The 22,358-nt window shown below is 59.9% G+C and overlaps 2 protein-coding genes across 3 annotated transcripts in view; one reads left to right on the forward strand and one right to left on the reverse strand.

Annotated features, from left to right (window-relative positions):
- Positions 1–7,683, forward strand: part of STARD5 (StAR related lipid transfer domain containing 5) — an 8,677-nt gene extending 994 nt beyond the window's left edge. For both annotated transcript variants that reach the window (XM_077774380.1, XM_077774381.1), the window contains exons 3-6: positions 125–257; positions 4,907–5,024; positions 6,287–6,380; positions 7,521–7,683. In XM_077774380.1, coding sequence (XP_077630506.1) covers positions 125–257; positions 4,907–5,024; positions 6,287–6,380; positions 7,521–7,668 — 493 coding nt within the window. In that variant the 3' untranslated portion in view covers positions 7,669–7,683. The remainder of the gene's footprint in view (positions 1–124; positions 258–4,906; positions 5,025–6,286; positions 6,381–7,520) is intronic.
- Positions 7,684–11,194: 3,511 nt separating this feature from the next.
- The window catches only part of IL16 (interleukin 16), a 70,637-nt gene continuing 59,473 nt past the window's right edge, over positions 11,195–22,358 (reverse strand). The window contains 6 exon segments of the mRNA XM_077774294.1: positions 11,195–11,655; positions 13,446–13,568; positions 13,723–13,981; positions 16,382–16,483; positions 18,471–18,639; positions 20,092–21,187. Of these exon segments, the coding sequence (XP_077630420.1) occupies positions 11,462–11,655; positions 13,446–13,568; positions 13,723–13,981; positions 16,382–16,483; positions 18,471–18,639; positions 20,092–21,187 (1,943 nt within the window). The 3' untranslated portion in view covers positions 11,195–11,461.

Raw genomic sequence — 22,358 nt, forward strand, 5'->3', positions numbered from 1 at the left:
CAGCCCCCGATCTGCAAGCCTGTCTCAAAGAGCAGTGACAGATGCGGCGTCTCTGCCCGACACGTGGTCCCAGGATAAACAGGTTTGGTTGATGCCTCGCATCACGTTTGTTCTCATGCTCCAGGTACCGGGGAGAAGGCGTCGTGAATGGGACCCCAGAGAAAGTGTGGGGCTGCGTCAAGCCACTTGCTGGGACCCTGAGAGACAAGTGGGATGAGAATGTGAGCAGCTTCGAAATTATCGAAAGCATCACTGACGTAAGTCTTTGCGAGGGCTGTTAGCCTGGCCGTAGCCCGGCCCCATCCATCTGGACGTGGTCCGTGATGGCTCTTGGTGAGGGGAGGACCCTGTGCCCCACTGGCGCCCAGCAAACACGGGCTCCCCACGGCTCGCAGCACCCAAGCCCGGGTCCAGGTGGGAGACGGTGTAACCAGTGAGGCGGAGAAGCCCTAAGCGGGGCTCAGACAACGCAGCAGCTGATGCAAGAGCGCGGTGTGAATCTGGGCTCCAATGCTGCTCAGTCAGTGCCCGGATTTGACCCACCAGCTCTGGTTTTAAATACTGCCCTTTGATGCGGCCCTGATAATGAATGCAGAGTCCTGGCCAGAGGGTCAAGGTTCTCTGTCAGTGGCAGGGCTATGCCAGGTGGCAGCTCTGGATGCCAGTCTCTCCCTTGGTAAGATGTGTGTCATCTGAGCTAGCGCAGCCCACAATACAATAACATGCTGTAATCACGCCGTCTTCAACAGTAGCCACTAGCCCCACGTGGCCACGAGGCCTTTGAAATGTGTCAAGGAAGTGAGTTGTTAATTTCATTTCTTTTTCAACTACTCTCAATGTAAGTTTCAATAGCCAGTGGAGCTGTTAGCTACTATAATAGCACAATTCTAGATGGTTCTGTCCTAAGAACATTAGGCATCAGGAACTTAGAGCATGAAGAACCCACCTCATTTTGATTACAGAAGTTAAGAAGGAAAAAAGCAAAGTCCAGACAAAACTAATAAGCAAGTTGCCTTGGGGAGGTGTGGCCAAGCTGTTTGATTTTGACATCTGCATCCCACGCCCTCCTGGGTGTGGACAGAGGCGGCTTTGTGAATCTTCAAGTCATACTTCTGTGGGCTGGTCGTTCAGGATGACCCGGTTGCTCTTAGCCTCGACCGGAACTTCCAGTTCAGTCCATTGTCACGCAGTGGATGTCCCTGTCTGCTGAAGGGTGGGGCGCACACTCGGTACAAAAGACATCAGGACAAAGCTGAAATTGAATCCCACATGGTGACGTCATCACATGGCAATTCTCTTTTACTCTCTGATAGTTAGAGGGGAAGAGTCTCAGGTGCTAATGTGCCTGTGACACCCATTTGACACTCGCTGGTCTCCTTAGTAACAAAGCAGCCAGCCAGCCTGCACCTTAATGAGAATGACAATCTAACGGACCTTTGTGTGTATATTTTGCAGTGGCCTCTATGCCAAGTGATACTTTCCCCCCTCTTAAGATAGCTAAACAGCTTCATTTTTAAATAAATTTATCCAGGGGGCACCTGGGTGGCTCAGTCGGTTAAGCGTCCGACTTCACCTCAGGTCATGATCTTGCAGTCTATGGGTTCGAGCCCCACATCGGGCTCTGTGCTGACGGCTCGGAGCCTGGAGCTGCTTTCAATTCTGTGTCCCACTCTCTCTCTGTCCCTCCCCCGCTCATGCTCTCTCTCTCTCTCTCTCATAAATAAGCATTATTAAAAAATATTTTAACTACATAAATAAAATAAATTCATCCAAGTTTATAAAAGTGAGCACACTTAGATAAAGATATTAAGTGAATAACCGCATAGGGGCTACCAGAGATAGTAAAAAAAATTGTGAAGACAACATATAAATAATGATACACAGTGCTTCAAGTTGAGAAACTATGGATTAATTAATGGCCATATAACTGTCATGACAGAATGACCATCAATGGAGTTTTCTTCTTGGAAGTGACAGATGCATTGGTTTTGGATGCTTATGCTTTTTTAAAATTTTTTTTAAGATTTATTTATTTTTAAGAGACAGAGTATGAACAGGGGGAGGAGGAGAGAGAGAGATACAGAATCCGAAGCAGCTCCAGGCTCTGAGCTCCGAGCTGCCAGCACAGAGCCCGACACAGGGCTCGAACCCATGAGCCGCGAGATCATGACCTGAGCCAAAGTCAGATGCTCAACTGACTGAGCCACCCAGGCGCCCACCATCCCTTATTTTAAAAATATGTTGATGTGATGTGGGCCAGGAACGAATGGTCAAGAAAGAATTCTTAAGATGTTTTAAGTGCAATAAGATGGTTTATTAAAGCCCAGAGACCGTCCCCATGGCCAGAAAGAGCTGCACTGGGGTCGTTAGGAAAGACTAATTATATACTTGAAAGTAGAGGGGAGTAAAGACAAGGGGAAGTTTCTAGAAGGACTTTCCTATGCTAAAGATTCACAGGATCCTGTGATTGCCAGGCTAAGGCTGTTTTCCAGTCTAGCAAATCATTAACTGGAAGACAGCAGGGAGTTCCTGGAAGAATGTTCTTCTACTCTGCCCGCCTCGAGTATTTGTCAGTGGGCTGCAGGCTATAAGGAAATGTAATTTCATCTACGTTTCTGTTGCCTTTATTCTCCTCATCATACATGAACAAATTTTCCTTAGTCAAAATTTTATATTATTTTTTTCTTCAACTCATTTTTCTATTGCATGTAGGCTACAGAATTTTATCCCAATATATTTATTCTTCAAAAACCTCATCCTATATCATAAATATGTCTATAAATTGAAATTAAAATTTTATTTTTTTTTAAATTTTATTATTTCTAGGAGAGAGAGAAAGAGACAGCGTGAGCGGGGGAGGGTCAGAGAGAGAGGGAGTCACAGACTGAAACAGGCTCCAGGCTCTGAGCCGGTAGTCAGCACAGAGCCCGACGCGGGGCTCAAACCCATGAACCACGAGATCATGACCTAAGCGAAAGTCGGACACTTAACCGACTAAGCCACCCAAGCGCCCCGAAATTAAAATTTTAAAAGTCCTATATCTCCTATGACCACAAGTTTCTACATATTAAAAAAAAAAATTTGGATTGAGGGGCGTCTGGGTGGCTCAGTCGGTCAAGTATCCAACTTCGGCTCAGGTCACCATCTCACGCTTTGTGAGGTCAAACCCTGCGTCAGGCTCTGTTAAAAAAAAAAATGAATAAATAAATAATTTTTAATGTATCTAATGAATCTGGATTGAGATAGGATTATAATTTATTAAAATAATATGATTATAGTACAAATGTTGATGAAGGACAATTAACCACAAAAAGTAAAATATTTTACATCTCTTTTCTTCTTGAATTAATTCACACGTCCATGAAAAGATAGACCTTTCCCTTAGAAAGTTAGAGGGGGCGCCTCGCGGGCTCGCTCGACGCAGCGTGCAAGTTTTGACCGTGAGGTTGTAGGTTCAAGCCCCACGCTGGGTGTAGAGATGACTTAACAATAAAATATTTTTAAAAAAGAAGAGGGAAGAAAGCGCCTTCAGCGGACGGTAGCTGCACAGCTGCTGGTGAGCTCAGGGGAGAAGTGGCCACCGGCCGTACCTCCTAACCGTCCGTGGAGCGGCAAGAATGGAGGGAAGGAGCATCCCCTGCAGAGCCGTGTGTGTGAGCGCGAGTGTGACCAATCTCCAATACTCGAGCTCTGAGTTGATAGATAGATGATGGATGGACAGACGGATGGTTGAGACGCGACTTGTGGCATTGATCACACGCTCGCACCTGCGTGTCTCTTACCAGTGTGCCTTCATCTCCGCCTCCCCACACCCTCCTTCAGGAACGATGCATTCTGTAGCAGGGATCGAGAGGAGAAGCCGCCTAGTTACTAAAAACAATCGCTTCTGCCTTTCCTACTACAGATAGGAGTCCTCAGAGAAGGCCAAACGGCCTTGTTTCTAACAGCAAACTTTGGCCTTTAAAAAGAATATGCATTTCAAAAAAAAAAAGTAGATGCTCAGGAGAGTGGAGAACAGGAAACCCGGACTGCGGGTGCCCGTCCCTTGCCTGACTGTGGGAATCAGCATCCTGACGTGCATGTCCCTTGGGCGCCCTGGGGACTTGGGCGCGGGAAGGCAGGTAATAGGATTCCATCCAGGAGGGGGTGCCGCGCCCCGGTGTGTCGGGAGAGCTTGCGTGAAGGTGAGCGGCTCTCAGGCGGGTGGTTTCAGGAAGAGCCCAGAGAGGCTGGTCATCTGGAGAAGGAGTCCCGGCCCCCACAGGGACTCAAACCCGAGGACCCAAACCCCGGGGGCGGAGACAGCTGACAAAACACTCTGTCCCCGGCCCCCAGATGGCCCCGCCCCAGCCACGTCTGACCTGTTCTTCTCCTTTGGGAGCCTGAGAGGGCGGGCCGCCCCAGGAGGGGACAGGTGGGCTAGCGCCTGGGTGGGTTAGGGTGACCTTGGCTTAGGGAGCGGGAGAGGGGGCCGCTGGGGTGCGGGGATTGGGAGAGGCTCCATGGCTGGACCTGGGGAGCCGGAGAGCCGCGGGGACACAGCATCTCAGGGTAAGGCAGGTGCAGGCTTGGCCTGCAAACAGCACCTCTCACCTCGCCCGTGTCCCGGCTGCTCACGTCTCAGCACCTGAGCTGTGTGGTGAATTCCTCCGTCTCCTCACCTGTCCAACAGGTTAATGGCACCCAGTTCTCAGAGCTAGGTTGGGGNGAGCTTTGTCCGGCCAGGCTCCCCCGGAACGCACAGTCAGCGGTCACTGTTGGGACACTGAGACATAGCTCGGAGTGGCCCTGACCTGGAGCCTGCAGTCCACGGGCAGTGCTGCCCCTCCCGTTTCCCAGACCCTGGGCTGTGGGTGGGAGCAGGGAGCCCTCCAGCTGGCAGCCCGACTCCCCTTTGCTTTGACAGACGCTGTGCGTCAGCAGAACCACCACCCCGTCCGCCGCCATGAAGCTCATCTCCCCCAGAGACTTCGTGGACTTGGTGCTGGTCAGGAAGTATGAGGATGGGACTGTCACTTCCAACGGTGAGTGCCGGCCCGGCTGCCACCAGGGACTCGCACCTGTGTCCCTTGTGCGTGGACCTCGCCTCATTTTTTATTTATTTCTAGGAGAGAGAGACACAGTGTGAGCAGGGGAGGGTCAGAGAGAGAGGGAGACACAGACTCTGAAACAGGCTCCAGGCTCTGAGCTGTCAGTCAGCACAGAGCCCGACGCGGGGCCCGAACCCACGAACCGGAGATCATGACCTAAGCGAAAGTCGGATGCTCAACCGACTAAGCCACCCAGGCGCCCCTATATATTTTTTCTTTAATAAATGTTTATTCAAGAGAGAGGCAGAGCATAAGCGGCGGGGGACGGGGGGGTGTTCAGAGAGAGAGGGAGACACCGAATCTGAATCTGAAGCAGCTCCAGGCTCCGAGCTGTCAGCACAGCTGGTGTCGAGCCCACCAACTGCGAGATCATGACCTGAGCTGAAGTCGGACGCTTAGCGACTGAGCCCCCAGGTGCCCCAGTAACTTATGTCTAAGTCACCGATTTGCCCAGCTCCCCTAGTTTCTGCAAGTCTGTACCGCTTTGTGTGACTTCATGGAGCCTCCGTGCGCAGCGGGTCACAGCCTGGGAGCGCCTCCCCGCGGGGCAGTGACACCGTCCCCTCCTTCCCAGCGGGGGCACAGGGCCTGCACTGCGTGTCTCACCCGGGAAGCGGCAGCCACTGCCCTTCCTCCGAGGCCCCCACGTGGGCGCACTTGGGGGAGGGGGGCGCCTCTCCTCCTGCCGCGGAGCCTGATGCTGTGAAACGTTCTTTTCTCTAAGATGCTGGCGGGCTTGGGAAGGCTGTGGGGGGGTGTGTACGCACGTGTGGGTGTGAACGTGTGAGTGTGTGGGCTCGTACGTGGGCATAGTGTATATGCACGTGTGGGTGTGAGCATGGCACGTGTGGGTGTGTGGGCTCGTACGTGGGCATAGTGTATATGCACATGTGTGTGTGAGCATGTGGGTGTGTGGGCTCGTACCTGTGCATAATGTATATGCACGTGTGTGTGTGTGTGTGTGTGTGTGAGCAGGCACGTGTGGGTGTGAATGCGTGGGTGTGTGGGTTCGTACGTGGGCATAGTGTGTGAGCACATGTGTGTGAGTGTAAGGGATGCGGACAGGGGACGCTCGGGGACAGGTCACAGGCACCCGTGCTGGCCCCTCGGGCTCCCGATGCGGGTCTGCGGGCATGAGGGGCGGCGGTGCCCTGTCCGAGGCTGTCGCTCCCTGACCCTCGTGCTCTGTCTTCCAGCCGTCAACGTGGAACACCCGTCATGCCCCCCGCAGCCGGGGTACGTGAGGGGGTTTAACCACCCCTGTGGCTGCTTCTGCGAGCCTGTGCCCGGGTAAGGATGGCCTCCCGCACGCCGTCACATGCCCAGACCTACGGGCAGTTCAACTGTGGACCTTTGTTCAGTGAGCACGTTAGTTACAACTTGCGATCACAAATTAGCCTACAGCTCTGTAGGCTGTGACATCACGCGTCCCTGATGCTGTGTCCCCAGTACCAGGCGGGGGAGAGGACCGAGGGAGGCGTTGTTCTTGCTGTTGAATGCGTGGACTCCTCCCTCCGGCCCCATAAGACAAGCTGGGCAGATGTGGTCCCGTTTAGCAGATGAGAAAACGGAGGCTCAGGGAGATCCAGGGACCTACGTCGGGTGAGAGGTTGCAGAGGCTGGCAGCGCAGAGCTGGGGGGCCCAGAGCGGCTGAGCGGCCCATGTCCCCCACAGGGCTGTGTCCCCTCAACACGGAAGAGGCTGGCGGTGCTAGGGGCTGACGGGCACTCCTGAGAGCGTGCGTGAGCCAGCCCCCGGACCTGCCCGGGGCAGCTTTTTACTAGAACTTTCTGTGTACATAATAACTGAAGGTCACCTGACCGTGAAAGACATTGCACTGCGATTGTGACGCAGAGTAACCGTTCCGTCGGGGACAGACTCCAGGACGGAGCAGCGTGCCTTCACCACGCAGTCCCTGCGGGCCTGGCTGCCCCGGGGCTCTACTGACGCCNGCGGTCGTACGCACTCACCGCGGCCTCCGTGTGCATCTCCTCTTCCCCCCGGCCTGGCAGCTGACTCCCCCTCGCGCCCCGTGCTCACCCGGAGTTGTGTCCCGTACCTGCTCGTGTTTCCAGGCAGAGCTCATGCGGGGGTTGTAGGGCTCAGGTGAGCCCGGGGGGAGGAGCAGCCAGAGGAGGGGGTGCCGTCCAGGCTCAGGGGGCTGGGGCTGGGGAGCCGCGGGCGGAAGCCGCAGGACGTGAAGCTTTGAGACGGAGGGGGTCCTGGCCCCAGGCCTGACTGCGGGGCGGGCAGGGTCTTACAGGGCCTCCTCGTCCTGGACCTCGGCCTCTGTGATGTCTGAGGGGACGCGATGGGCAGGTGCGGTGCTGCGGGGCTTCCTGACGACCGGTGTCCGTGTCCCGGCCCCGGCGAGCGGCCCCGGCGCCCTGCCGCGGGCACGGGGCGTGACTCAGCTCTGGCCTCCCCAGGGAGCCCGGCAAGACCAGCCTGGTCACGTTCTTCCAGACCGACCTGAGTGGGTACCTGCCGCGGAGCGTGGTGGACTCCTTCTTCCCCCGCAGCATGGCCGGCTTCTACGCCAACCTGGAGAAGGCGGTGAAGACATTGTACAACTGACGTGCTCACCCGCCGNCCCCGCAGAACTCGGCGGCCCGGGTTCCCTCTTCGGAACCCGCCCGGGGACGGCTCAGCTCCTCCCGCTCGAGGGCCGCTTGGGGACCCACCCCGGTGCCCCTGGCTGTGCACACCTCCTCCAGCCGGCCACCAGGCTGCGGTCCAAACTTCATGCCAGTCACAGTCAGAGACCTCCGTCTCTGTTGGTCAAAAGGAACCCCCGTCGACACTGGAAAGCAGGCCGTGCTGCCCCTCAGCATCCAGGGCTCTGTCCGACCTGTGCCGCGGGCCCCACGGTGCCCTCCCGGTGACCCTGCGCCAGATGGTCCCCTTTAAAAAGAAGCCCCTAAAAAGCAGCTTGGAACATACTGTTTTCACCAATGAGCTAAGTCTCAAGGAAAAATACATTCAATATTGCTTTTGTTGTATTTTCCATTTGAATGGGTTGTTTTCTCTCTTTCCCCTGAGTTAACTCCCGTGTCCCCAGGAAGTTCGCCTCCATCCCAAGCCAGCTCTGCAGCCTTGGGGCAGGAACTCTCCAGAAGGATTCCGAATGGGATTCCGGACGGAGCAGCCGCTCCTGCCTCCGAGGAACCCTGGGGAGGCCTTCTCTCCCTTGGCGATTGCCTTCTCTTACCCTCTGCACTAGAGGCCCGGTCGGGCCGCACTGGGGTCAGCACGAAGGCCGGGAGAGCAGGTGCCCCCCAGCCGCGCCTGCACGGGCCTCGCCCACCGCCGTGGGTCCTCAGAACCCGGGAGCCCGGCCTTGCCACCTGGGAGGGGGCTCAGCAGCCCCCCGAGACCCCCTCCCTCTCTCTGGTCAGGACCACACAGCCCTGTGGAATTCTCCGGCACCCCTCCCCGGCCGCCCCCCCCACCTCACTGGTGAGGAAGACCCCTGTCTGACCAGAGCCCTGCTGCTGCGGCTGGAAGTGTCTGCGGGAAATTTCCAGAGTGCTGTGCATGGGGTCTCCCTTCCGAACGTCGGCCCGGCCCGCCCGTCTCCTGAATGTGCTGAAGCCTGAGCAGGCTTTAAAACGGGAAGGCTCGGCGTGCAGGGGTGAGAGAGCCCCCTTCTCTGCGGGCGGTGACGCGGCTTCGGATTCCACAGTCACGCCGGCAGGATCACCCCGCTAACTTCCCAGGAAGTCGTCATCAGCTCTTGAATTTATTTAGATGCCATGTACCGTTCTGTGCTCGCGCCTCCTGAGTTGATTCCCCAAATGCAGCCAGTTGTGGGCGCGCCAGCTTAGGGACCCCGGAAGGCAGTGTCCTGGCCAGACGGGCCCCCCCAGGCCGCCCCACGCAGCGAGGTAGAGAGTCGTGCTCCCCAGGGCCCCTTGGAAGTAAGTGCTGGCCTCGGGGTGAACCGAGCACTGGACCAGGAGTCCTCCGAAAGCACGCATCTGGCCCGGTGCCGGCTGCGCAGACCCCTCGCATCCCTGTGCGCCGACTTCCGTCTCTGGGACAGCACAGCGACATGAATGCCAGCCCCAGCCCGGCGCTCGGGGGTCTGTGCAGATGGAATAGTGCAGGGCTGGGTAAATCCTGCACCAAACCAAGAGCCAGGACTGCCTGGGAGAGGCCCTCGGAAGGCTCACTTCCGTGCGGCGTTGACGTAAGGCCGCGACCCTGGGGCCCCCGAGGGTGGCTGGAGACCCTGTTTGCAGAGGCTGTTCTGGGCCTAGCCTCAGCCCTGGCGAAGGCTGCGGGGGAGGCCAGACCTCCCGGGGAGGGGAAATCCCAGCACCGTGAGGGGCAAATGGAGGGGCTTTTGTTTTGGGACCTTGCTGCTTCCCGGGCTGAAGATGCCCTCCGCCTGGACGCTGGACAGCTGACCGGCGGTGGCGTCCTGAGCGGCCCGGTTGTTGATGAGCTGGGCGAGCGGGCAACCTTCTGACACCCAGGTCGTGCCCCAGCCCCGACACCAGCCCGTCCCTCTCGCTCACTTGGCTTGTCCGGCCTCGCAGGAGGCTTTCTCCGTGACCCTGGCCCGCGGCCGCAGGGTGCTCCTGCCTGTCCCCTCCTCCCAGCCCTGAGGGAGGGCCACCTCCTCCTCCCCCGACGTGGCCGCTTGCCCGACAGCTGCCCGATGACAGACATCGCCACCGTGCGAGGTGGTGGGGGCAGGGGTGTGCCTCCAGGCCCCTCAGCCTCGTCCCCCAGCCCCGGGCGGGCACGCAGTGAGGCCCCTGGCGGCGGGTGCAGGACTGAGTCACACCTTCCAGGGCTGGGGCTTCAGGGTCTCTATGAAGCCCAGGGTGCTGGCCCACGTGGTATCTCGGAGCTCGTGCCTGCATCCGGGGCTTCCCAGAATTCAGAAGGGGGTGCACGAGGCAGCAGGCAGGACAGGGCCACGCTAAGCCCACGGCCTCTCGGGGCGCAGGGGACGGCGAGCAGGCGCCCGCGGCCGTGAGGGCACTAAAGGCACTTGCGAGAAGGTGAGGCCCCGGTGGCTTTTCCAGGAGCTCAGTGCCAGGAAACGGTCTTCACTTCCTGTGCACGCCGCAGAAGCCACCAGATCCCGCCGGCAGGGTCCCAGCGCTCCTGGCCCGGCAATAACTCGTTTTCCTGTTGTGGGGTCTTCGCGACGGACACTGGGCTGGGGCAGGGCTGGAACGCCTCCGCGGGCGGCCCGAGAGCGCTGGCAGCTGCTAACACGTTTCTGTGTCCTGAGCTCGGCAGTCAGGCCTTACGGGGGCCCAAACCAAACACCCCCCGGCTGCTTACCTCGTCATTTACCAGCGTGGCCAAGTCACCTGGTGTCCCCATCAAAGCCATGGCACCAAACCACACTCTGCAGACACTACTGCCGTTAGGAAGACTGTCCATTGAACGCCAGCCCTATGCTTGGCGCGTGGTGGGTAAGTGGTAGCAAGGCGGCCTGTGCCGGGGGCACACCCGCCGTGCCGGGGCACACCCGCCGTGCCGGGGGCACACCTGCCGTGCCGGGAGTTTCACGCCCTCTGCTCCCCTGGCCCCCAGCCAGACACCACCCTCGCTAGGGTCGAGTCTCCAACCCAAGCCAAACCAGTTCTGCAAATGCTTTGTGCGGTAGACTGTGTTTCCCCAAAGTAGCCCAGAAGCATCCCCCTCCCCTGGCGCCTGGGCCGGGTCCCACGCGGAAGGCACAGCGGAACATGCCCCTGGGGCTCCGAGGCAAGGTCATAGAAAAGACACGACTGCTACCTGAGCCTCGCTCTCCGGGACACTGGCCCTTGCTCCCGGCCGCCATGTTGTGAGGAAGCCCGGGCCACCCGGCGAGGCCACCTGTGAGGGTTCGGGCTCACGGCCACCACTCGGTTCCCAGCCACCAGCCGGCACCAACCGCCAGACCCGTGGGACAATGACCCTTGGGGGCTGCGGCCCCCGGCCCTTGAGTTGCCCTGGCTCATGCCCAGGAGGGCAGAGTGGCCTGTCCTCTCCACCCTCGTGCTGGGCCCACAAGAAGCACAAATGCTGTTCAGGCCTGGGTGGCTCCGCGGTTCTGGGACGCGGGAAATCTGCACAGCAGGACGCGGACTTCATATCAAACTGTAACGTGTCCGTTTTATTTACAGCACCACGAAATGATCATCACGCTCTCTGTCCACAGCCTGAAGGTGGTCCCGGCCTCGCCGGGGTGACTGTGCCCCTCCTCTCGGCTGGCTACCGTACCAGGAGGTCTGGACCCCGGGCAGCAGCCGCCTGGAAGCCCGACTCTGCCTCCCCCTGCAGGCGGGGGCGAGCAGTGACCCTGAGAATTCGCGGCTGTGAGGAGCTGCGCGCTACCGCTCTGTGCTCCCCGCGGCTCTGCCTAGGGGTCCCCAGCCGCCGAGGTCCCCGAGGACTGGAGGCCTCTCCTCCTGATGACGATGGTGACGGGGCCGTCAGGCAACGTCTTGATAATGTTCCAGGCCTCAAACCGCGTGAGGCCCTGCGCAGCGGTGCCGGCCAACTGTAAGATTTCATCTCCCGGCTGGACCGTCTCGCTCTGCTCCGAGGCTGCCCCTGGGGGAGGAAGAAGAAGAAGAAGACGGTGGCTCGGGTGACGGGGGGAACGAGGAGGGTTACCTCCTACCCGCGATGTCGGGGGAGCCGGGACGGCTCGGAAGGGAGCAGGAGACCCTCCCTCAGGGGTCTGCTGCTCTTTCTGCAATGGGGCATCCCCTCAGATGGTGACCTTGAGGTTGACAAGCCAGGCCCCAGCTCTGTGGCCCTTGGGAAAGGTGTGGCCCATGCCGTCCCCAGAGGAGGGTGGTCCCGGGCAGCTCCGAGCCCAGAGCCCCGCTGAGGAGACGTCCGTGGGTTGTGGAGGCCTCAGGGGCACCAGCCCGCCGCCTCCGCTCACGGGTGGTCTCTCCCTTCTGACGAGCTCGCCTGGCATCGGGTGGCGTGGGGAGGGGCAGGCGAACCTCCCAGCACACTGTCCCCGAACGGCCTGGAGAGGCCCCCTGGGCCCCTGTGAAGTGGACGTAATCGTGTGCGGCCCCCACCCTCAAAGCCGTGTACGGAAGCAGCGTTACTGTGTTGTTCGTGCTGAAAGAAGATTTACCGTCTGTTCGATACACTGGGATTCAGAAACACTGGACAGAAGGGAACAGGAATGGCAGTAGTGAGAAACTGCTGAGGGCGTCGGGCCGTCGGGCACACCAGGAACTGCGTGAACGCACTGTGAGTGCGGCAGCAGCCCCGCTGCACACGCGAGGAGGACCCCGCCAGGCCTCAGAGCCGCTGGGGAGCGAGCGGGGCCTGGGTTCGAGCCCAGGCCTTCTGGCCCCAGCGCCGCATCTCCCTGCAGCCAGCAGGCCCAGCCCCGTGGGCGCAGACGGGACGCGGGCAGGGAGGGGTCCGTCCTCAGAAGCACAGCTGACGCTGGATCCAGGTCTCCTGACTGAGTTGCACACTCAGCCCAAGTCGACCTCCAAAAGTTAAAAACGTCGTTCCCAGAGTTAGAGTAAATAGAGATTCTTTGGGGGGGGGGGCGTGGCCCTCGGTGCACCCCGGGGCTCGGCGGCCATGGCGGGGCTCCGTCTGACAGGCCCAGANAAAACCCGAGCGACCCCCACGGGCTCCACACGTGATGAACAAAATGCCAAAATGTTTAATGAAGGCAGGAGCCGACAGGTCCAGGATTAGGGGAGCCCAGGGAGGCCGAGTGTGTGCAAGTAGGAAGTCAGACGGGTCCTCATTTTAAACTTTGATACTTTGTTCATTATGGATTTTTTGAAATTCATTTTAATTTTTAAAAACATCGCGTTGAGGGCACCTGGGGGGCTCAGTTGGTTGGGCGTCCGACTTCGGCTCAAGTCATGACCTCCCGGTTCGGGGGTTCGAGCCCTGTGTTGGGCTCTGTGCTGACAGCTCAGAGCCTGGAGCTGCTTCAGATTCTGTGTCTCCCTCTCTCTCCGCCCCTCCCCTGATCGCGCTCTGTCTCCCTCTCTCAAAAATAAAATTTTTAAAGAATTTTAAAAAAATCATCGCACCAATCACTGCGGGTTTCGGGACCCCTTCAGTGTCGTGTCCAGGGCAGTCCGAACGGGCCTCACCCTCGTCCCCGCCCCGCCCACGAACCAGGCCCAGGGAGACGAGGACCCAGGGAAACAGAAGTAGCGAGGGCACGTCCGAGCCACGCGGAGAAGGCAGGAACGGCGGACTCGAGTCCCTAAGTGGCCTGCCCACCTCCTAGAGGGCGTGGACTTGTAGGAACCGACATGGCCCAGAAGGTGCTCGGAAGCCTTCGGGGACCTGGCCCATCACTGGCGGCTGGAGGGAAGCCGGAGAGCTGGGCGCAAGCTCACCTTTGAAAATCCTGTTAACGGTGAGGGGCTTGTCGCCGAGCAGGGAGCCCTTGCCGCCTTCCAGGCTGAAGCCCAGCCCCGCCGAGGTCTTCTCCAACGTCACCGTGTGCACCGTGGCCTCTGCTGCAGGGGGAGCACGGGGACCGGGTTAGGGAAGCCCTCTCCACCAGGCCACGGACGCCTGGGCGTCACGCTGCCCACGTGGCAGCCCACAGCAGGACGGGCCCCATGTGGCCACAGGGCTTCCTCCCCCCAGCCCAGGGTGGGGGGTGCTTACCGGAATCCACGGAAACATCGCTGGCCACAGAAGCCGAGGCCGTAGAATCCGTGGACGAGTTCAGGTCAGGCGTGGCCTCCAGGGCCGGCTTCCTTGTGACGATCACAGCTTGCTTGGGGTCCCGCGCTTGGCGGAGGATGACCAAGGCGTCGTTGTGCGTGGCCCCTTTCAGGGACTTGCCGTTGATGGAGAGAACCTCATTGCCCTTCTGAATAGTTCCCTCCTGGGAGGCCAGCCCGTTGGGGAAGACCCTGTGAACCTGGGCAAACCACACGGAGTCAAAGCCCAGAAGTCACCGGCGTCAGATCCAGACCCTCCCTGCACGAAGGTCCAAACCAGTTCCTCAACCCTACAGGCTGCTCAGGGGGAAAGAAAATAAGAATAACTGCGTCTCAAATCGGGGTGCCGGCACAGGGCCTCGTCGCCGGCCACCCTGAGCAGACATCACTAGCAAGCACGGCCAGCCCGGTCCTCAGAGCCCTTCCGAGCAGTGTCCTCGACTGCGTCCCCACGACCCTAGTTACACCCGGCCCTTCCCGGCAGCATTTCCCAGAGTGGTTTTCCCAAAACACCGATTCTGTGCCGCATCCATAGGCGTCGCATTAAAAAAACGAAGTTTCCGAAGTCTAAGAGAGTTAAGAACGCTGGAGAAAACAGAAGTTCTGAAACACATCTGCACTCTGAGAAGGTATGAGAGGCTGTGGTGCTGCTGTGGGAACAGGCGTGACCCCCAGCACTGTTTCTATACAGAACCCTTTTTTCTCAAGCAGAAATTCTTGGGCCTCCAGCTTCCGCAGAATATGCTTTTTTGAGAAGCGCTAACCTGAGGGGGCTGGACATTTTTCAAACTCCCCCCACCCGGAAATTCTGATCCAGTTAAAAGGGGGCCACCCCTCTGGGTCCCCTTTCTGCAAAATATGTGCAGTCAAAAAATCTCATGTCTGGGACGCCTGGTGGCTCAGTCCGTTGAGGGTGTAACTTCGGCTCAGGTCGTGATCTCACAGTCGGTGGGTTCGAGCCCCGCGTCGGGCTCTGTGCTGACAGCTCGGAGCCTGGAGCTGCTTCGGATTCTGTGTCTCCCTCTCTCTGCCCCTCCCCTGCTCGCACTGTGTCTCTCTCTCAAAAATAAATAAACGTTAAATATTTTTTTTAATCCAGTGTGCTTGCCTCTTCTTCTAAAGAGGAAAATTCTGCTGTGTGTGGTTAGGAGGAGCCCGTGACAGTGGGCATGGGCTGTCACCGGGATCCCTGTTTCTCTAAGTCGTCTTGGTGTCTGAAAACTTCTGCGATGTGGTCAGAGGCGGTGAGGATCCTCAGGCCACGGACGGGGCCCAAGCACAAGCAGAGGCCCGGCTGGGCGTCTCAGGCCCCTCGTCTAAGGGCCATGCGTCAAGGGCAGCAAGCCCCCCTTCTGAGGCATGGGGGAGAGGGGTTTAGACAAGCCAGTGGGTGCCCAGCGTGGCCCTTGGTCCTGGACGGTGCTCAGCGTTAGTTCTCTTTCAGTGACCGGGGAAGGGACAGAGTGCTCAGAGGCCTGCTGCGTGTGCCTGGCCGCGTGCACCGCCTCCCCCGGTGTGGGAGCGGCTGCCGCGCTCAGCTCGCTGGCCAGACGGGGTGGGCAGACGTCACTCCTCAGGGCAGACAAAGACCCCGAGGGCTGTTCCCACGGGCCGGCTCTCTCCTCTCTTCAGATAGAAAGTCACCGGCACAACCCGGAGCCCTTTATAGCCCTCTGTGTGCTCAGTGACAGAAATAGGTCCTCAGCGGTTTCGGGTGCTTTTTGTGTGGTCGAGAGCCTGCTTGCAGAGAAGGAAGTCACAGCTCACACATGGGTGACTCTGAAATGACCAGCAGGAATTGGCCCAGTCACCTGCCGGGAGGGGTGGTGTGTTCAATGCTGGCCGGGATGGCCCTGTGGCCCCAGCCAACCCCGTCTCCAGGCCCACACCCCAGCTCGCCAAGCGGGCAGAACCGGGGAAGCCTTCCCGTGCAGGGGAGGGCCCTCTGCATCACGTTTTCCGCGCTGGGCATCACGGCGAGGCCATCAGCCTCCAACCCCGGCTGTGCCGCCTTCCATGGAGGCCGCGGTCACAGGCCATTCTCGTCTGAATGCTTAGTAGTTACAGGTGACTGGTCTGTTTGTCCCAAACGAGAGATGTTGGATAAAATCCGCTTCGAGTTCTTGTTGTGGCTGTTGGCTTGAAATTCGCATGACGTACGATGGGCCACATTAAAGGGAACTGGTCAGTGGCATTTAGCAGGTTTGAGGTGATTTTTTAAAAAGTCCCCCCCACCCCCCCCAGCAGAACCTCCAGCAACGCAGGCAGGGCCTCAGCCTTGCGGGATTCCGGTCGTGCAGTCCTGGTGAGGCCAAGACGCCTGCAAATCTCTTAGGGTGATTCAGACCCTCGTGGCGCATCCACGCTGTCTGGGGCACACGCACACCTTGTTAAATCAAGGGCGGTGACGAGGACAGTGGAGTCACACAGGTGACCGTTACTCTGCTTCTTGGAAAAGGTGGGTCCTGACAGCCCCCATGGGAACCCCGCGCGGGGGCCTGGAGCCATCGGCCCCCAGTGTGAGGCCCTTCCTGGCCCCTGTTCTCCCTCCGGGGCCATGGCCTCCAGGCTCTCACGCACCCCCAGTGTCGGCCACTCACCGTGATCACCTTGTTTTCCAGGTCGGCTCCTCCCGCCAGGCTGAAGCCAAGGCCGGCTCCCTCCTCCTTGTGCAGGATGGTCACGTGGATGCTGTCTAATTGCTGCGGAAGGAAACGCACCTATTTGAAACATTCATTGCACCAGCGTGAGCAGTTTAACAAGCGTGGGGCATCGGGCCCATGTGATCTCGAGCCCCAGCTTGGCCACGTGCCAAGTGATGTCACCTCCTCAAACCTGTTCTATCATCTGGACAGAGAGGACTGTGCTTTCCGGGGTCCTGGGAAGCTTCGTGTGTGTGTGTGTGTGTGTGTGTGTGTGTGTGTGTGGCAGCAGGCGCAGCTCTGCCCCTCCCCAGCCGCCCCGCCCTCAGCCACACGTGCTCGGACCCAGGCAGGTGCCGCTAAGCCAGCATGTCGGGGACGCAGCCCTGCATGTCAGCGTGGGGCGAGGCCAGCCCGCGGGCCACTCGCAGCCCCAGGGCTCAGCCCCGTCCTGCAGGAAGTGCTTGCTCCTTGCCTCTTCCTACTCCTCCTGGGGGCGTAGCAGCCCAGGAAGGAGCCGCCGGCTCCCAGCAGCCACACACACGTGCACCCACGTGCACACGCGTGCCCGCAGAGGCTCACACACACACACACGGGCTTCCCGCCTGCACGTGGGCTCACAGGGCACCCAGGCAGTGCTTCTGCGCTGCCTGAAATCAGAGAAGCTCGTTCTGGTCTTGACCTGGGACCTCAGGCTGAAATGCAGTCGGGGGGCAGATCTGCAGGCAGATCACTCACAGGAGCAAACTGTGCAGATGGGAGACATTTCGGGGCGAGGGGGTGAGGGGAGCTGCAGAGAACCAGGCAGTGCACCCCCCGCACGACAGAGCCTGCCATGTAGCAGTGTAGAGCCGGTGCTACCCGACTGTTCCCTTTAAGCAAAGAGAAAAGCCAGGCGGCCGGGTATCAATTCAGGTTTTATCATATTCAGACTATAATAGTTTATAACATCCCCACGCGGACCAAGTAAAATGCACCTGTGGTTGGACATGGCTCTTGGTCCAGCAGTTTGCACTCTGCTTCCAGGGAGGAAGCTCACGTAAAGAATTCCCTCGCTCCGTCTGCCCCGGGGCCCCCGTCGTGCAGCTGAGTGCGGCTGACTCTGTGATCCTTGATTTGGAGTCCCCAGGACCCAGAGGGATGGAGGGATCTCACGCCCACCTGCACCCCAGCGTCAGCCCCTATCTCCCCCCTTTGACCCAAGGGTCAGGTGACTCGCCCTGTAAGGGGCCCAGGTCCACATGGCCTCCAAGAGGCACCCTGCACGAGACCGCTGTCCGCACTTTACACGACACTTCTGCCTCTTATTTCATTTGAATAAAGCCCGGGGGACGTGGTCCCATGCATGAATCAAGCCCAGGGCTTCTTGTGCGCCTCAGGCTAAGCCATCCCCTTGACCTGGGGATTTCCAACTATGCTCCCCCCTCATTCCTACATCCCAGGCTGGACGATTCTGGGGCAACACGCCTGTGCAGATCTGGGGAACCCGTGCTCGCTGAGCTGAGCTGACCTCCGCTGGGGCCCGCCACTTCCTCCCCACACAGCTTGCGGCTATGCTCCGAAGCCTATGGGAAGTAGGACTTTCACAATGACTTGAGTGACACGGTGGGGAGGGCCCATGCACGGCCTGGAAGCAGCCATCTCTCTGTGCAGGGCGGGTCTCCGGGGTGACGGCTTGGAACCCGGCCGTTTACAACAGACAGCGCGCCGCCCTCAAGCATCTGGACATGAACGCCAGACCGACGGCCCGTGCGATGTGCACGGGGCACAGAACTCGGAGACAAAACTTCTGTGACCTTGAGCCTCCCCTGTCTCCTTTATAAACTGGTTAAAAAGATGCAAGGAGCCAATGATTGCAAGCACTTGAGAAGCCACCGAGCTCCCTTCGAGGGGTGGGTCCAATCTCTGGGGCCCAGTGAGGCACCTTCTCCCTCCCACGGACTCCGACACCGGGACCGCCTCCCACAGCTTCAAGGAGCTGCTTCCGCTCCGGCCACAGCTCAGAGTCCAGCGCTGGTCACTGTAGATGCTTGCAAAGGAAGCCTACCTTTAAGGTCGCCTCATCCAGAACCTTCACTTCCTCGATGAGCTTCTTCAATTCCTCGGCGCTCAGCAGGGAGATGACCGACTGGCCCGACTGAGGGGAGCACTGGTCCCGGCTGTCAACTTCTATGGGCTCCCCGAGCCCCTCCGTGTACTCTCTCAGTTCTGAAAGGCTTTCACACAGAAACAGCGCACATTGACTGCGTGATCACTGTGCTCCCGGACGGGGCTGAGCATTGATGTGCGTTCTGTTATTTGATGCGAGAAACCCGCGTAGATACCAATATCCTTCCACCACAGCCACGCGGAAACTGGGGCTTACGGAGGGCGAACGCCTTGTCTGTGGCCACACGGTTGCAAAACACCCAGATCTGGGACTCACAATCGCAAGCCGTGGTGTGTCCGACTCCAGACTCAGTGTGTCCAAACCTCAGTACCGCCCCCCAGAGTCCAGCGGATGCTTTGGGCAACCTGCCCCAACGCTGACGGCCTAGACATGTACCCCCCACCCTCCCTCACAGCTGCCCCCGGCACCTGCGTGCCCCCCTTGGCATCTGCGTGGCCCCATCGGCACCTGCGTGCCCCCCATGGATGGGCACCAAACGACCACAGACAGCACTCACGTGGCCAGCAACTGCCCTTCCTTTCTCTTGGGAACTTATTCTGGTATTTGTAGCCGGTTCTTTCCAGCTACACCTCCTATTTTGCAGGAAGCTGTGGTTTCAGTGACAGGAAACTATCGCTCCCTCTGGTTGGCAGACCTTTACTGCCAGAAGGCGAAGACGCCCGCAGCAGTAAATTCTAGCAGTGAGCCTGGTAGAGAGCTCCCCGGGCAACCTCTCAGCCAGAAAGAGCCCACTACCGGGCTGCCTTTCCCGCTGCCCGGCTCTGCCTAGCGCCCCGCGTGCTGGCCCAGCCATTTAGACCCCGCTCTCAGTGTGCGTCCAGGGCCACGCCTGCCCCTTCCCAGGCTGTCTGCAGCAGCAGCAACGTGAAACGTCAAGGTCAATGGGACCCAGACGTTTCTCGGCAGCATCAGAATTAGACATAAAGCTGGCCAGTGCAGACTTGTTCTGATCCAGGACAGGACCGTGGGGACACGCCTCCAGCGTTTGAAGCAGGCCCTGCCCACCTCCTAATCGCAGCCCAGGAGCAGACTGAGGGTGCGGAGTCGGCGCGCCAGGCATCCTGACGCCCAGTGCAGGGGCCTGAACCCACAGGCAGGGTGCGCCTGTATTCCCTCTGGGATGGGGGTCGGGGGACGGGGGTAAGAGCTGCCAGCGGGTCATCACCTCCCGGCTCCAGCCTGGCCTTCCTGAGCAGCAGCGGGACACGTCCAATGTGCCCTCGCTTTCCAAACCCCCATGGGCCCTTCAGCCGGGACCACCGGCGCCTTCCCCGGTCCCCTGCTCCCACAACAGGTGCTGGGAGACCCCTCCTTCATACGGAAGGTGTAACGCACACACACGCGCGCACACACACGCGCACACGCACCTACAGGAAGGAGCAGGTAGAACAGACCTTTAGAACACCTGAGACGCTGTTTGAAGGGCAGGTGCAGGTGCGGGAGAAGGGGGGACGGGGAGGAGAGAAGAGGGGTGAAGGCGGGCGCAGGGCGTACTCACTTGAGGGAGAACCCCGTGTCCGAGGCAGGCGATTCCACAGCCCCGTTTGCGGCCGGGGCGTCGCTGGCCGCTGATGCAGGGCAGCCGCCGTCCTTGGGGGCACAGGGGCTCGGGCCCCAGGACACAGAGGACGGGAGGCACAGCAAGGACTTCATGACGGCCGACGACACTCGGCTGCTGATGGAGTAGAGCCGACTGCACCTCTCCTCCAGCGGCGCCGTCTCCCAGGACCGCGTCCTGCACAGCGGGAAGCTCCGAGCCCGCTGGCTGGGCGCCTTGACGACCGGGCCTGGGGGCCCCTCAGCGTGTGCGGACAGCAGGCTCAGGAGGGGGTCGGGGTCAGCGGGGAGGGCTTTCTGGCTGGACTGCCGTCCTGGGAGAGAGGACCCCGACGCCCCCGGGTCCCCGGGCTTGGAGGAGGCGGGGGGGCCCCGCGGCACCTGCTCCCGCTCTGGCGGCCGGGGCTCGGCGGTGGGGACAGCCCCTTGCTCTGAGAGGCCAGAGCCCCGACCTCCCTCGTGCTCCCCCGGAGGCTGTGCTGCCTCCCCGAGCGAGGCCTGGAGGCTCACTCTCTGGGCTCCTCTGCTGGGCAGCTGAGAGGAGGAGCCAAAGGTCTCAAAGGAGCTGATTCTCTGCTTGATGGAAGAGAAGGCCCGCGTGGGCGGCCCCGGGGGGCGCTGCCAGCATGCGACTGGCGGCTGGGCAGAGGGGGCCGGGTCGGGTGGCCGCCTCGGCTCCGCGGCCCGCGTCCTCAGACTTTTCAAGCTCTGGCGAAACCAGGCTGGCTTGGGGGCCACGGGAGGGCCCTTCTTCACGGCACCGCTGTCTGCTGACTTGCAAACCTTGGGGGCGGTCCCGGAGGCGTCCGGCTTCGACAGGGTCCCGTCTGGGGGGCCCTGTACCCCGTCTTCTTCCCCCAGGCTGACCCCGGGCTGCAGCGGTGTGTGGCCGTGGTTGTCGCTCATGATGGGGCTGAAGAGGTTCTTGATGCAGTCAGAAATTCTCACCCAGGGGTCTTCGGCCGAGATGTCGAGGCCACAGTCCATCCGCGCCTGCCTCTTAAGGAGTGGGTGTTTCACCGGGGATGTGGGGATCGCTGCAGAGCAGAATCAAGGCCAGGACAGAAACACTGCCCCTGAGCTGTCGTCTCAGAGCTTAGTGGCAAGCGGACATCCGGGGGAGGGGCACACGCACCGGGCCCCAGGGTGGGGCGGGGTGGGGGTGGGGAAGCACCTTCTCCAGGTGCCGTCGATGCCTGCCTGCGACGACAGGGCAGAGTTCGCGTCTCAGCATTTCAGAGCTGGAAGCGCTTGCAGGGACCCCCTGGGCCAATCACTGGCATCTCACAAGGGAGGAATCCAACATCAGGAGGGTGAGGGGCCACCCATCGGTGCAGACAGGGCCAGACCCCCCTCCCCCGCTTCTCTGTGTCCTTTCCACTGCTCTAAGAAGCCCCCCAGTTAAGCCGTCACAGACTGAAAGGCCAAAGCAATTTTCTTACCTTTGCAACTTTTGAGCCGAAGGTCACGAAATGGTGGCCATATTTGGTTTAGACCACCCAGCTCATTAAAAAGCAATGCGGACGCGCCTTCAGATGGGGCGCACCCGGCTCCCCTAAGTTCTTCACCCACCCCCGCCGCCCACTGGTCAGCATCCTACATAGTTGTGCACCCCCTCTGGGAAGCTGGGGAGACTCTCTTACCCAGGGACAGAGGGAGGCCAGCCTCCGAGCCCCACACGGCAACAAGGCCAAGTGGGTGTGTGTGACCCTTCCGTGGCCCGCAGGTCTGCTCTCTCCCTCGTTAGGAGGATTCTGCTCCGGATCTGTGCCCTAGGGGGTGACTGACCCGCAGCAGCCCAGGGTGCCGGGCTTTCCCCTCGTCTCAGTGCCCAGCCTCAACGAAAACAGACCAAGAGAGCATTGTTTAAGCCTCAAAGATATCCGAGGCGCCCTGCACAACCCGGAAGAGGAGCATGGTACTACCAGCTCCAGGGCTTTGCCAAGGGGCCGCCCTCCCGGCCTGGCTCTGGTTCTGCATTTAGAAATCACTCTGCTGCAAGGGGCTGTCACGAAGCTGTGTGGTCGGAGCGTCTGCCCGCCAGCCCTTTGCACCCTGGGGTGAGGCTCTCTTGCAAGCAGGGCACCGAGGCATTCTCTGCTGGGTTCCTCTATCGGGGTGACTAAGGGAAGGGAGAGTGGGGGGGGGGTGAGCGGCAGCCGTGGGGCACCTGCTTCAGGAGAGATGGGCCAGAGGTTTCCACCCATA

This window comes from Crocuta crocuta, unplaced genomic scaffold (genome assembly GCF_008692635.1).
Source record: "Crocuta crocuta isolate KB4526 unplaced genomic scaffold, BGI_CrCroc_1.0 scaffold7, whole genome shotgun sequence".
NCBI classification, from domain to species: Eukaryota; Metazoa; Chordata; class Mammalia; order Carnivora; family Hyaenidae; genus Crocuta; species Crocuta crocuta.